Source organism: Fusarium keratoplasticum, chromosome 6, assembly GCF_025433545.1.
Source record: "Fusarium keratoplasticum isolate Fu6.1 chromosome 6, whole genome shotgun sequence".
NCBI classification, from domain to species: Eukaryota; Fungi; Ascomycota; class Sordariomycetes; order Hypocreales; family Nectriaceae; genus Fusarium; species Fusarium keratoplasticum.
Genome location: NC_070534.1, coordinates 2976190 through 2989630, shown reverse-complemented (window position 1 = coordinate 2989630; position 13441 = coordinate 2976190). Strand labels below are relative to the sequence as shown.

Sequence of the window (13441 nt, the reverse complement as noted above, 5' to 3'; positions counted from 1 at the left end):
AACCCCATCCCAACTCCTCTTTAACTTGACCCAACTCATCCCTCGCTTCGTCGCTCTCAACAACCCACGAGTTATTTTTTATTCTTCGTGCTCGTTGTTTAACCAGCTTCTTTCTTTGAGTACAGCACTTCGAACCGGCTGCGCTCGACCAGGAACGAGAAGAAATCTCGTTAGGCCTAGCCGCGCCGGCATCCAACTTGGCCCTTGACCCTGTACCGTCATACGAGAGGCCCTAGCATCGTCACCCGGCCCCGTCTTCTCCCCCGTTCAGGCCCAAGGAGAAAAAAAAAACAATCTTGGTTACAGAATAAAATCAGCCCGACTCCCTTAGGCTGATGCACCTCTGGTCTCTTCCAGAGACTACTCTCATCGAATCCCCAAGGGTTTCCATCTCGACCGCTCCTATTGTTGTCGACTCGCGCAACCACCTCGACCACGCCACTCGACATCATCTCGAATAACCGGCGTCTCGCCTATCTCGATTCAAGTTTTCAAGTTGGCTCAACTCGCCTTTTCCAACGTCTCCCTCCCTTCGCTCTTCGGTCCCAGCTTCTGGGTCTACAGCGGAGTAAACCAGAAGCCTCCATAACTGGTCTTTCGATACTACCACGCCGTCATCTTCCTGCTCCTATATATCCTCCCGGTTCACCACCAGCGGCCACTGGCGACACCCGCCGGGCCATAGTTTCGCATTGAACAAAACCCAGACGCGGCGCGCCCATGCCGCGCCGGGTGCGACGTCTATAATCGACTCGAGCAGACGACGCCAGTATAATCATCAAGCTATGGGACTATAATCTCGAGTCCGTCACCAACCTCCCTCCCCTGGATCAACCCCCTTTCATCCACGATACACCTTCATCATATCGGCATTGATACCCCTAAGGCAACAATCACGTCAATTCAAAATGTCTGACCACGAAGAATCCGCCGTCATGCCTCGGTACGGAACTCCCGTCCCTGAGCTTGACGACCACCGCAACCAGTCGGTCTCGACTCAGAGGGTCGAGCGTCCCCGCCGTGGCACCTTTGACAGCCTATACGGTGCTCAACAGTTTGAGAGCGAGCCTAACCAGTCCCTTGCGCCCCCTGCCATCCGAGTTCGAGACTTCGAAGAGGCCATTATCGATGAAGAGGCCGGCGATGCTTCCCCGACCACCCGCCGTAGCCGTCGACCTACTGTGGACTCTACGGACCGCTCCATCTCTCCACCCAACTCGGTCAAGGCTTTTGCTCAGGCTCGTCGCCGAGAGCGAGACTTGTCCTTCTCCGAGTCCAGGCCCGACAATGAGGATATTGTGGGCCGTGCCATGTCCATCTCGAGCAAGCGCAGCTACCGGAGCAAGCCTCACACCATCGACAATGACAATGCCAGCATCTCTACCAATAGAACTGCCGAAGAGGACGTCTGCTTCCCCGTCAAAGAAAGCCACCACAAGGATCAGCTTTATATCGACTTTGACTATCTCGAGAACTTTATCAATGAGCAAGCTGCTGAGCGTGCGGCCGAGAGGGCTGCTGAACGTCAAGCTTCAGTCCAGAGCTTCGAGGATCAGCGGGTTCAGTCTCGAGCACAGCAGATGGTGACTATTGATGGAGATATTATGGAGCCACTCTCGGAAGACTCTATGACACGTGAGAAGACGAACCAGACCGCTCATACCAGCGCCGAGGGGCCCGTCTCCGAGAAGCCTCACGCTGCGCCGATTGACCCCAACCGGTACAGCTTCTTCTCTTCAGCATGGGAGTCTACTATCCATGCGGCCGAGATGGGTGATCTCGTGCTTCCTGGCGAGGATATTCGTGGACTTTTCGAGCTTCCGGAAGATGAGGAAGATGGTGTGTGGTGGCTCAACGTCAACACAGCCACCAAGGACGAGGTCCAGAGCATTTGCAAGGCCTTTGGTATCCACCCCCTGACCATTGAGGATATCATTACACAGGAGGCTCGCGAGAAGATTGAACTCTTCCCGTCGTACTACTTTGCTTGCTTCCGCTCCTTCTCCGTTGTTCAGGAGCCTGATGGCATCGAGTATGAGCCCTTCAACACATATGTGATTGTGTTCCGGGAGGGTACGCTCAGCTTTAGCTTTGAGCCCAACTCGCACGCCGCTCAGGTCCGCAAGAGAATTACGGCCCTCAAGGATTACGTCGCTCTTAGCAGTGACTGGATCTGCTATGCTTTGATGTAAGTATTGACCGTTTCTTGGTTACACAAACCGGTCTAACCATACATACAGTGACGACATTGTCGATTCTTTTGGCCCCGTCATTCGACAGATTGAGCTCGAGGCAGATGCTATCGAGGATGAGGTGTTCGTCATGCGTGAGGACGACTCCAACTCATTCCTCCGATCCATTGGCCGCGCCCGCAAGAACTGCTTAGCTCTACTCCGGCTCCTAGGTGGCAAGGCGGATGTTCTTCGTGGTTTCACCAAGCGATGCAACGAAAACTACAAGGTGACTCCACGGATGGACATTGGCATGTACCTGGGTGACATTCAGGATCACGTTGTGACCATGGCTACCAACCTTGGTCACTTCGAAAAGATCTTGTCCCGGGCACACAGCAACTACCTGGCGACAGTCTCGATCAACAGTATCGCGCAGGGTACGCACACCAATGAGGTCCTCAGCAAGATCACCTTCTTGGCCTCGGTACTCGTCCCTCTGAACTTGGTCAGCGGTGTGTTTGGAATGAACGTGCCGGTTCCGTTTGGCGACCCTGGTAACCTGACGGCCTTCTTTTGCATCATTAGCTTCATGGTCTTCCTTTGCATCATCTTCATGTTGCTTGCCCGGTGGAAGCGCTACATCTAGATGTTGTTTATATTGGGTTGTCTTCGAGGCGCCGTGCATTCTTTAAGGTTTCTTTGGACTTTATTAGACTGGTGTAGATACTTGAAGACGTGTTCTGTATAGAAATGGACACACGAAGAAGGGTATTCTCTGCAGGATCATTATAATGATTCCTAAGTAATTAGTCAATAGAGGTTACTGATAGAGTTGTAGTCTTGGTGCATTTGGTTGTGTGACTGTATGAGACATGATATGAAGATGTTGGAGGTTGACAAGACTTTCACATGAGCATTAGATTGGAACAGTATACCTAACCAGCAGACTCATTCATCTAGGCAGTTATCAACCCAATAACAGTCTAATATCTTCTCTTGTTGCTCTCTTGATACAATCTTGGAGTGCCTTACTCATGAGGAGTGAGTGGTGGGTCCATCCTCCACGGCCCATTATTGGTCAGCTGCTTCAAGCGTTACGATCATCGAAAATCTTGAACCGACACTCACAGAAGTCTTTAACTTGCACACAACCTCTCTCTTGTCCACCGTCCACGCCGTCACGTACCGCACACACACAAACCGCCAAGATGAGTGCCCAGCAGATCTCCATCGACAACGCCGACCTCGAGAAGCTCAGCGACAACGATCGCAACGAGCTGCGCCAGTTCCTCGCCAACGAGCAGCAGCGCTCGCAGATCCAGGCCCGTACGTTCACCAAACACCGAGAATACAGTGAAAGGACGCTATTCTGACTTTATTTGGGCAGAAACCCACAGTCTGACCCAGATGTGCTGGAACAAGTGCGTCCAGGGCAGCATCAAGAACAACAAGCTGGACAAGGGCGAGGAGACGTGCCTTGCCAACTGCGTCGAGCGATTCCTCGATGTCAACTACCTCACGATGAAGCACCTGAACGGCATGCGCAACTAAACGAGCAATAACGACATTTGTATTGAGTGGGAGGAGGAGGGGTTTGTACAATAGACGGGTCATGGACATGGCCAGGACTGGCTCGGCTTTGTCGGTTGAAGAGATTTACGGACGGCCGTGTATATTATGAGGGGAAGACACTACGGGTGCCTCGTGTGTTGGGCATGCTTTGGCCTTGGTCCGTCTCGAAGGTCAACCGTCTCTACGTTGAATGACACTCGACAATAATGATAGACAAGAACACAACTTTTCACATTCGCTGTTTTAACACTCGCGATTTCACTCTTCATAGTTACAATTTTCATTCCAACGGGCACGGCGTGCTGGGCGGCCTTGAATTCATGATCATTTGCACTCTAAACGACAAGCTCTTTGTACGCCTTAATTTTTCCGATGCCCATGCCTCGCATTTTTCAGCAGACCAAAAACCAACCCAAAGACACGCCAGAAACCCACAAGCCCATTGTCGTTAATTTTCTTAAACGAGGGAGAGCTTGTTGGCGGCAATGTCGAGAGCGTCAACATCGGGGGTAAGGCGGGCGTAGGCCTTCTTGGAACCGTCGGGGCTTTCAACTATGTGAGCAAAGAAACTGTCAAAAATAATGTTCAAAACGTACCGGATCAGAGTGTTGATCTTGACGGTGTCAATGTCGTAGAGCTTCTTGAGGGCAAGCTTGATCTGAGCCTTGTTGGCCTTGACATCGACGATGAAGACGAGGGTGTTGTTCTCCTCCATCTTCTTCATGGCGCTCTCGGTGTTGAGAGGGTGGATGACAATCTTGTGCTCATCGAGACGGGGCTGCGAGGGGATCGACTTGCGGGGGTACTTGGGGGTGCGCGAGACGACCAGAGTCTTGGGGCGGTGGAACGAGGTGCTGTATCGGACCTTGGTCTTCTTGTGGGAGTTGGCCTGCGATGATAGTTAGTTGGTCGTTGCGCCGTCATGGGTGAGGATTGTTCAACTTACGCCCTTGAGAGCAGCCTTGGCGGCAGCGTTGGCCTTAGAGAGGCCCTTGGGGGCTATATCACAAGAAGCATCAGCAATCGCCCTTGTTCAGAACTCGCAAAGTCTGCTGCTGCATGATGCGCGGGGAGGAGTATTGAAGCTCGAGAGGAGTAGGAGGAGAGAGGAAGGAGATGTTCAAGGCGAGAGTTCGGCTCGAGAATCCATCGTATCGTATCGACGACCGAGATTATCGTTTCCAATATCGCATCGCTTCGAAAGAATTCCCGTCGCCGTTCCCTCTTGAATTTTCTGTGTTCCACCTCTTCTTCTCCTTTCTCCCTCTTTTGCTTCTTTCAGATCATGTCGTACCTTTCTTGCCCTTGGTATCCTTGCCGGCCATTGTGTCGATGGGTTGTCGTGAGCACGAAGATTGTCGGGTGGTGCTGGTTGTCGTCGTCGGGGTTGATCAAAAGTTCAAATTCACCAGCGCGAGAAAAAAGAGGAATTTAGCTTCTGTGTGGATTGTCGATTAGGGTTGACGAACGCGAGGGTCTGATTGGTCAAAGGTACTTTGGCTCTGAAAACCACGTGATCGGAACGAGGGGAATTTTGACCACGCTTGTATTATGTAATCACGGTTTTGCGAGGTCGCTGAGAGCGGGTTGGAAATAGGGAGCTAAGCTGCAAGGGTCCTTCAAATTCTGTAGCCAATTTTCATATTGATCAATATGTCTTTCCAATTGGAATGACGTATATTTCATACGACTCTACTGTTTGAAGGAGGCTCATCAGTATTGCCGAAGAGTGAGTTCAAGACATCTTATTCAAGTCCTCCCCTGAGACTAACATATATCATAGTTGAGATTCAAGGGGATTGAAGCCTAGTTCAGGGTCAACACGGCAGGCTTCTCGACTAGGGGGAAAGAATGGTCTCCAAAAAGCAGACAAGGCTGAAAAGCCTTTCCAGCGGCCGTCCGCCAACTGCCAAGTCTTCTCGGTCCATGTCAAGGAAAGCCAGCAGGACCCTCATCAACACACACCACCAGCTCGAGAAGCAAAGGAGGCAGGCCGCGGCCAAAGGGGACAAGGCCACAGAGTCTCGACTTGCGTCGGAAATCGCCAAGCTGGGTGGCCTCGATCACTACCAAAAGGCGAGTCTGCAGGGACAGAGTGTTGACAGAGGAGGTGACACGTCAAGAGTTCTCCTCGAGTGGCTGCCGGTGTCAGATCTCAAGAAACGCTCCCAACCCCTTAGCATGTTGGAGGTTGGTGCATTGAGCACCCGCAATGCGTGTTCGACGAGTGGCATCTTTTCCATGCAGCATATCGACCTCAACAGTCAGGAGCCAGGGATCAAGCAGCAAGACTTCATGGAGCGGCCGTTGCCGAAGGACGAATCTGAGTTGTTCGACATCATCTCGCTCAGTCTGGTGCTCAACTTCGTGCCCGAAGCCGAGGGGCGTGGTCAGATGCTGCTGAGAACACTCTCCTTTCTTCGACCTGCATCTGAGCATTCGGCGGTGACGGCTGAAAAGCTGTTTCCTTGTCTATTTGTGGTTCTCCCTCGCAGCTGTGTTGACAACTCACGATACTTTACCGAGACCCGGTTTGAAGAGCTGATGACGATGCTTGGCTACGTTCGCGAAAAGTCCAAGATGACTCAGAAGCTAGCCTACTCACTATGGAGGAGAACCGGAGGAGTTTCCGATAAGCGGTCCGACTTTGCCAAAAAGGAGATTAACCCAGGGAGAACACGAAACAACTTTGTTATGACGTTGAAGGCCTCGACCACTCATTCAAGCTAACTGATGTGGATGGACACGACAACGCGTGGGACCTCAAACGAGCTGCATATGCGCGCGTGCCCAACCAACTCCCCCTCCACAATGGACGAACTCATGGAGTTTCGGGCACACGGCAATGAACTGGCACAAGAGGATCGACTTGATCTGGACGAGGAGGTTATCTACGGAGTCTTGGCGAACGTCTACTGGGTTACTGCGATGGAGAAGATGGGTCGATTCTTCGCAGTATGCCGTGTCGCACCACCGATACATGCGACGGCAATGCATGCATGGATAACGGGCACACCAAAGTCACCAGTGAGCAAAGATCAGCTGGACGGTGCGGTCTCAGATTTGGGGGACTAGAATGTCTAGCGAGTCACTACTCTTTGCATCTCCGCACCAGGGTGCCACACGATTCGACGATTACCCTTTCCCCACCGGGACCTTTGCAGCTGTCTATCATGCATCCTCCGAATGCTTGAACTCGGAGATGGCGAGCTTGGTCAGAGAGTTGTCTGGCGGCAAGGGCGCGTTGCCGTCACGGATGACGGGCACGCTGCGGATACCCGCCTCGACGGCAGCTGAGACCTCGTGGATGTTGTCGCTGAGGAAGAGCCACCTACCCAGGTCCTTGTGCTCTGGGTGGCTGGAGATGATCTTCCTGTAGCTGTCAACCTCGGTCTTGGGTCCGGCGTTGGTGGTGTCAAAGTAGTCGGCGATGAGAGGCGTCATGTCAGACTTTTCCGAGTTTGTGTGGGAAAAGAGGAGCTTCTGGGCCGGGACAGAGCCAGACGAGTAGATGATGATCTTCTTGCCGCCCTTGACGGCCTGGTTGAAGAAGGGGTCAACATCGGGGAAGAGGGGAGCTACAATGTCACCCGACTTGTAGCCCTGCAGCCAGAGGTATCCCTGGAGGGACTTGAGGTAGGCGATCTTGACATCGCGTTTCACGAGATCGCGGACGTGGGCCTCGAAGTCGGGGCGCGAGTTGCGATACTCTTCGGGAAAGGCATCGCGGTACTTTGCAAACTCGGGGCTATCCCACTCTTGGTCGAGGACCTTGGGGAGAGCTTCGAGGGCGTATGGGAACTAGCGCCAGCAGAGAGAGAACCTTGGTCAGTTGGGTTGCTGAGTGACGACACTGGGCAGAAAAAACGTGTGAAAGAGCAGAAGTCGGTGAAGGAGAGACGGGAGAGGCTGGAAAGATTGGGTGTCTGCGGCCGAGCAACAACAAGCAAGCAAACAACCTGCATACGTCCGAGACCTGCGCTACTAGCAACTTGGCACAACCTGGTTTGGCAGCCAGGGACCGAGAACTGGGTGTGAGGGCCGGCAGGTGATCGGCCGAGGCCCGGGAGATGAGGAGGTTGGGGATGGTGTTTTTCCAGTGGGTTCCCGGACGGAGGTCCGGGCCCGGGAGGCGGTAAAGGGGAGTGATGGACGGAGGTACCGTAGGTGGTGGTGGCACATGGATGGGTAAGGGAAAACAGATTCCGAGGCGGTAAGGGCGCGAGACACGCAGCAGTAAGACGGGAATACGGGACGACTTACCAGGACGTCCTTGACAAAGGAGATGGGACAGACGGTTCCTTCTGCAAGCGTGTGTTATTAAGCTATTCTGAAGGTGTAGATAAGTGAACAAGATGAAGAGAAGTACAATTGACGATACTACATCCATAGACCCAGAATAGTCCTCACAGCAACAACTCAATTTCAACAAACAACAACTTCAGTCTTACCAATATCAAAGACCAGGACGTCGTACTCGGCGAGATTGAGAGTCATGATGAACGGACGGCAAGATACCCGAGGCGGTCAAGAGATGCTCCGGAAAAAGAAGTGAGATTTGAGGCGGAGCAAGATGAACCGAACCGAGAGACAAGAAAAAAGATGAAAACTTTTTTTTCTTTCGTTTTCCCGTTTCGGGCTTGTTTGAGCCCAAAAGAACAAGATCCCTGTTTGATAGGAAAATGTTTGCTGAGGCCGTGGCACCTGGTGGTCCTTGTTCCTGGATTCAATGCGGGCCGCTAGTTTCGTTCCGAGCGCGGTCTTTTTTTTGGGCGACCTTCTGACTCCTTCTCTGAAGTGAAGTGTTATCCTGCGTTTAATGAGCTGAATCCAGATTAAGCTTGGTGCAGCAGAAAAGGAGTGCTGTTGTGTTGCAGCTGAAGATCGAATCTGGAAATCTAATAGAAGGTGGTAGGATGGCAGCGTTGGATTGGACGGCGCATGCTTCAAGAGGAAAAGCGGTCAAGAGGTTGAAGGTTTCCAAACAAAGATCCATTCAGCCTTGAGCTTTGGCCAATCAGCTTGCAGCTTGCTTCCCTTTTCCGTTCTATCCTGCAGGGTAGGTCAATTCGGAAATCCAAGGAGTCACGTCACCCGGCTCGGAGGACGGAGCGGAGCGGGTGCGGTCAAGACCGGAGGAAATTGGATCTCTTGGGCTCCGTGACAAGTGTCATCATCTACTCGCTTCTCCGTACTCCGGAGAAAGAAAGAGATGACTCCCCTTCCCCTGTGACTGTCGCTAATCCCGTAACAGTCCAATACGAGTCCCTGGCGACTTTGCTAGAAGCATCCACGGGCGTTACGCCCCCAGGTGGCCAGTTCATGCAGCAGAAGATGAGGAAAAAACAGCTGTTGTCGCCTATTCCCACTTGAGCGGCAAGGACCCTGCAAGCTCCATCGGGTTAACAGTGGAGTTCCCGGACCTCGTGGTGGAAAGCTGGGCGAGGACGCGCAGGATGCGGCCTGTCGGCACGATGCGAAGGGGACAGGTCATCGGTACTTGGTGACCTAGCCTGTGGAAACGCTTGTTTGCGTGGCTGCTGACTATTGATCCCGTGTACACTGTACATATCGGTCCCCAGCCTCCCCTGGCGCCAGACCTGAAGCTGAGAGGCTTCTGCTTCTCGGTCACCTCACCTTGAGCCTAGAACCAGGTGATGGGTCACATCCCTTGTGTAGCCTGTGTCCCCAATCCCATGACATTGTGCTACCCTGGACAAGAGAGACATGCACTCGCCTTCCCATTGTCAGGCGAATCTGGAAGAATCTGATTGTCAGGAGGTCAATCTGAAGATGGCTTCCCCTTCCATCCCATCCCTTCCCCCTCAATCTCTCCCCTCCTCCCGCCCTTGCCGAATCTCTGTCTGAAAATGAGTTGATCTCCCATCATACAGTGCGTGATAATTGTAAATATTGTGTTTCCAATATGACGACTGTCACAGACAGCCATTGGGGGGACCGGAAACGACGGGGGTCAGGGAAGATGAGACACGCAAGCCCAGACCTTAGCAGCAAACAAGAAAAGAAGCAGACAGGGCCAATTCGAACACACGAGACAAGACCATGACGGCATCTAATTTCTCCTGTTCAGGTCCCTGACAAAGCGGGAAGCGGGGTCGTAGAGACAAGCCGGGAATGCTGGATTACGAAGCTATACAGTACAGCTGTCGTCCCGCGGAAGCTCTATTGCTTCATCATCATAGGACCCCGTTTGTTGGGGCGGGCCCTTCGAGATCTGTCTGCTGCTTGCTGTCCTCTCCACCGCCTGCGGAGACTGGCATGTCAGCATCTCCAAGGACGACAAAGTGATGCATCACGGGCGCTTCCTTCAGAACCGGCCACTCGGGGCAAAGACGTTGCACAATTGCGTGTTGCACGTTGCATTCTCGCTCGGTACTTGGCAAGATTGTACGATCAACGCTTTCCAAGAGGTGGGAGGCACAGGTACAGGTACCTGTGGGATGGATTGTTGTTGTTGTTTATCCCGAATGGATTGGATTGGACGCCAAGCATCTGTATCAGGCCCCCCCTTGGCCTCATGGCTTTCGTGCAAAGATGTTTACTTGTTACTGCATTCGGAGTGGAGAGATGCACAAGCTTTGTGCATGGCTGGACAGTATGCGACACGGACCCTTGGACATTGCCCAGTCACGGTTGAGAACTGACGACTCTGTCCACCGTCGCCCACCGTACACAGTCTTCCACGTACGTACAGTACCAGCCTCGGTGCACTGCCTTCTAAGCAGCCTGCACACACCCTTCTATTTCTGGGCATGAGTACGAGAAGAACATCATGTTGGTCGTAAGCAGTAGCAGCAGACGCGCACCGGCTGCTCGGTACGAGACGACAGCCAACCCTTCGCCAACCTCGAAGCTTCTGGCGGTTGCTGTATGGCACTCGTTCGCCCTCCAAAGTAAACAATGAGTTTCTCCAGCCGCGCTCCACGATCGCTAGCTCTGAGACCAAGAAGGTCTCTGAAGCCAGGGTGGCATGCCCAACTGGAATGCAGGATCCAGGAGTGCATGACCACCAAAGCCATTCGAGGCCCTGCATGCCCCGCTCGTCGAGCATTTGAGACAGACAGGCTGACAGGCACAATTCGCTGATAAGATTAGCAAGACGCCAAAAGTTCAAGCGTTAAAGCGAGCGTCGGGACGAAGGAAGGATCGACAACAATGGCGGCAAAAGCTGGGGGGCATTGGAATTGATAGCTCTGACAGGGATGATTTGCTATCGATATCTCGACATCGGGTGGAGAAATGATGGCCAGGAGCCGGTCCAGGAACGAGTTCGAGATCTGCCATTCTGCCATTGTACCATTGTAGCTCAATTGCACAATTGAACCAAGGCTTGGCCGAGTCCTGGTCGGATTGCTGTTGGCTGGCAGCCGTCTGTCACTGTGGCGGGAGCTATCCAAAGCATGAACAAGGTGAAGCCGAATTGTGAATTGTGATTTACTGTGCACAAGGTCTACACCGTAAACGAGTCCGAGAAATCAGGGTCTTTGTCTGCGCTCTTGTTCGGGATCGCCCAGAAATGGGCTCACTCCTTGTTCACGGGGACAGAACGAGAAGGACCTCAGAAGCAGCACCTCCCAGTTCGTGACCCCGAGTTTGTTGGGGAAGACGACTCTGGGCTTGAGTACGGGACGGTATTCGCCTCGTTGCCCCAGTAAAACCTGGGGATGGCATCTCTCTCTGCGTCCGTGAGCCCATTGGTGCCACGCGCACTGCTGCGTCCTCTGGGCAAGCAGCCCATTCAGACCTCGTGCCCGTACACCCTCTCGTCAGCGTCCAGCAGTAGCTCTGTTGCCCAGCCGTGTTGGGATCTGCGCCGGCTGGTACAGGACGGGCTGGTCGCCCAACCACCGAGTCAAGGCCTTGCAGATACCTCCCACACGGGTATCGGGCGGTGAAGCCGCTATCACGGTGCTGCGTCCAGAGAGGTCCAGAAGGTCCTCCCAGTGTCTGAGCCCGTCCATGGCCCCAAGCCGACTGTCTCTGTTTCTGCCGCGAAGGTACCGTGCGCGACGGGGGCGCGTACTGTAGGGTCACGCTGACCAACATGTCATTTCCCGTCGAGGACACCTTGGAGCTTCTGGCAGAGGAGCCCGGCAGCTGGACGCCGACAGAAGGTACTCGAACCGTCACCAATTCTCCCCGCTTGGGCCACGTACCCTCCGTGTGACTGATTGTCGCGAGCCGGCACCGGACGCTGATGACTCCCGTTGATGTGAGAATTGACTCCGGGGCCAAGAACTGGAGCCCCGACCCGCCATGCGCCAGCGTGACAGTCCGCACTGAGCCTGAACCTGAGCCAGAGGACGCCGTGCCGTCGTCGACGGCACAGTGTTGAGAGCGACGCAGCTTGATTGCCTAGGCCCAGAGGGGCAAGTCGTCACGTCACGTCAGGTCCGTCGCAATCCCATCATAACGCTGCCCGCTCAGTGAGACGGAAGGGTGCATCGTGTTGATAGCGGGTTACGTCGAGGGATCCGAATTGTACTGTACATAACACGAATTGTGCAATACAGTACAGGCATCGCATGCACAACGGTGCTCCGATAACGAATCTTGATCTTCGATTGTCGTCATGTTGTTGATGCTGCTGTCGCAATGATTCCTGACTCTGAGACGATAGGGAACGCCCGTCACTGTATCAGCATCGACGGCCAACGCCAATCCTGGTCCCCCAACTTGTTTCTGGTCTGGTCGCTGCAGTTCTTCATGCCGCCATTCTCTCCCTGGCTGGCCAGGCCCTGCCTTGTCCCGTCGTGGCCATCGTCCCACTGTAGCGCCATCCATCCTCGCTCGCGGTTCGTCCACGACGCAAGCCTCCCCCAAGGGAAGCCTCTGAGCGTTAGCCTCCCGCTCGCTGGCCGCGGGCTTGCACTAATGGTCGGGTGGCAGGGGAATCAATCAAGGCCGCCTCGAGTGGAGCAATAAGGAAAAGCCAGGGGGGCTTATGCTCGGGGCCGGGGGGTCACAGTGCAGCTCGCTACGTACCGTACCTGCCTTTGCCTTGGTGGTTCTAGTGTGTTGCCATCTTGTACAGTACGGTAGGTACGCATACCTGCCCTTGGCGTCCCTTCTTCGTGCCTGCCTTCCACCTTGGCCGTCCACCTCCGGACCCCGGCCGCGCCGGTACTGCAGCCAGAGCACGAATGCATGTACCCACGCAGGCAAACGAAGGCGGGGAGGTACCTCAGTCGGCAGGTCGCTCATGTCCTGACCCAAGGTGGCTAGTCCTCAAGGCACGCCCCCCGTTCGCTCCTTCCCTCGCTCCTACTCGCTGTTCCACCTGCCTTGGATGGGTCTTGGGCGTCGCTATTGTCAAGCCTGGCTCGCTCGCTCAGTCAGTCAGTCACTAATCCCATGGCCCATCCCATCCATCCATGGCCATCCATCCCTCTCCACCTTGTTCCATCACCGCCATTCCCTCTAACTCACTTCTCTTCTCTCGTCTTCTTTCCCCTGCTTTCTTATCATCGTCTCCCTGCCATCTCTCCACCTCTCCTTCCCTTCTTTTGCACGCTTTCCGCATCTTCAAAGGCCTTCTTTCTTCTCGAGCTTGCCACTCTTCTCTCCCTATCTACTCTCATCTCATCTGTCAAACCGTCCATCACCCAATCTCAACGCCCCAACGACTCCGCCTCGCCACCACCTCCGAAGCAAGCAACGCTGCCCAGCTGTGA

General features: G+C 54.0%; 5 protein-coding genes across 5 annotated transcripts; 3 read left to right on the top strand and 2 right to left on the bottom strand.

The window, feature by feature from the left end:
- Positions 1–908: 908 nt before the first annotated feature.
- On the top strand, positions 909–2820 carry NCS57_00890200 (uncharacterized protein; the record flags this gene model as incomplete). Its single annotated transcript, XM_053058701.1, has 2 exons — positions 909–2188; positions 2241–2820. 2 exons carry the CDS (start codon positions 909–911, stop codon positions 2818–2820), a joined length of 1860 nt encoding a protein of 619 aa, XP_052912532.1.
- Positions 2821–3322: 502 nt separating this feature from the next.
- NCS57_00890100 (Mitochondrial import inner membrane translocase subunit) lies at positions 3323–3725 on the top strand (the record flags this gene model as incomplete). Its single annotated transcript, XM_053058700.1, has 2 exons — positions 3323–3500; positions 3562–3725. Exons 1-2 carry the CDS (start codon positions 3383–3385, stop codon positions 3723–3725), a joined length of 282 nt encoding a protein of 93 aa, XP_052912531.1. The 5' UTR covers positions 3323–3382.
- A 478-nt stretch (positions 3726–4203) lies between these two features.
- On the bottom strand, positions 4204–5071 carry NCS57_00890000 (Ribosomal-L23eN domain-containing protein; the record flags this gene model as incomplete). The annotated part of the gene is made up of 4 exons (XM_053058699.1): positions 4204–4291; positions 4343–4635; positions 4693–4745; positions 5041–5071. The coding sequence occupies 4 exons, from the start codon at positions 5069–5071 to the stop codon at positions 4204–4206; spliced, it is 465 nt and encodes a 154-aa protein (XP_052912530.1).
- Positions 5072–5597: 526 nt separating this feature from the next.
- On the top strand, positions 5598–6476 carry NCS57_00889900 (25S rRNA adenine-N(1) methyltransferase; the record flags this gene model as incomplete). The annotated part of the gene is made up of 1 exon (XM_053058698.1): positions 5598–6476. The coding sequence occupies one exon, from the start codon at positions 5598–5600 to the stop codon at positions 6474–6476; it is 879 nt and encodes a 292-aa protein (XP_052912529.1).
- Positions 6477–6917: 441 nt separating this feature from the next.
- NCS57_00889800 (Enolase-phosphatase E1) lies at positions 6918–8243 on the bottom strand (the record flags this gene model as incomplete). The annotated part of the gene is made up of 3 exons (XM_053058697.1): positions 6918–7547; positions 8010–8050; positions 8198–8243. 3 exons carry the CDS (start codon positions 8241–8243, stop codon positions 6918–6920), a joined length of 717 nt encoding a protein of 238 aa, XP_052912528.1.
- Positions 8244–13441: the final 5198 nt, after the last annotated feature.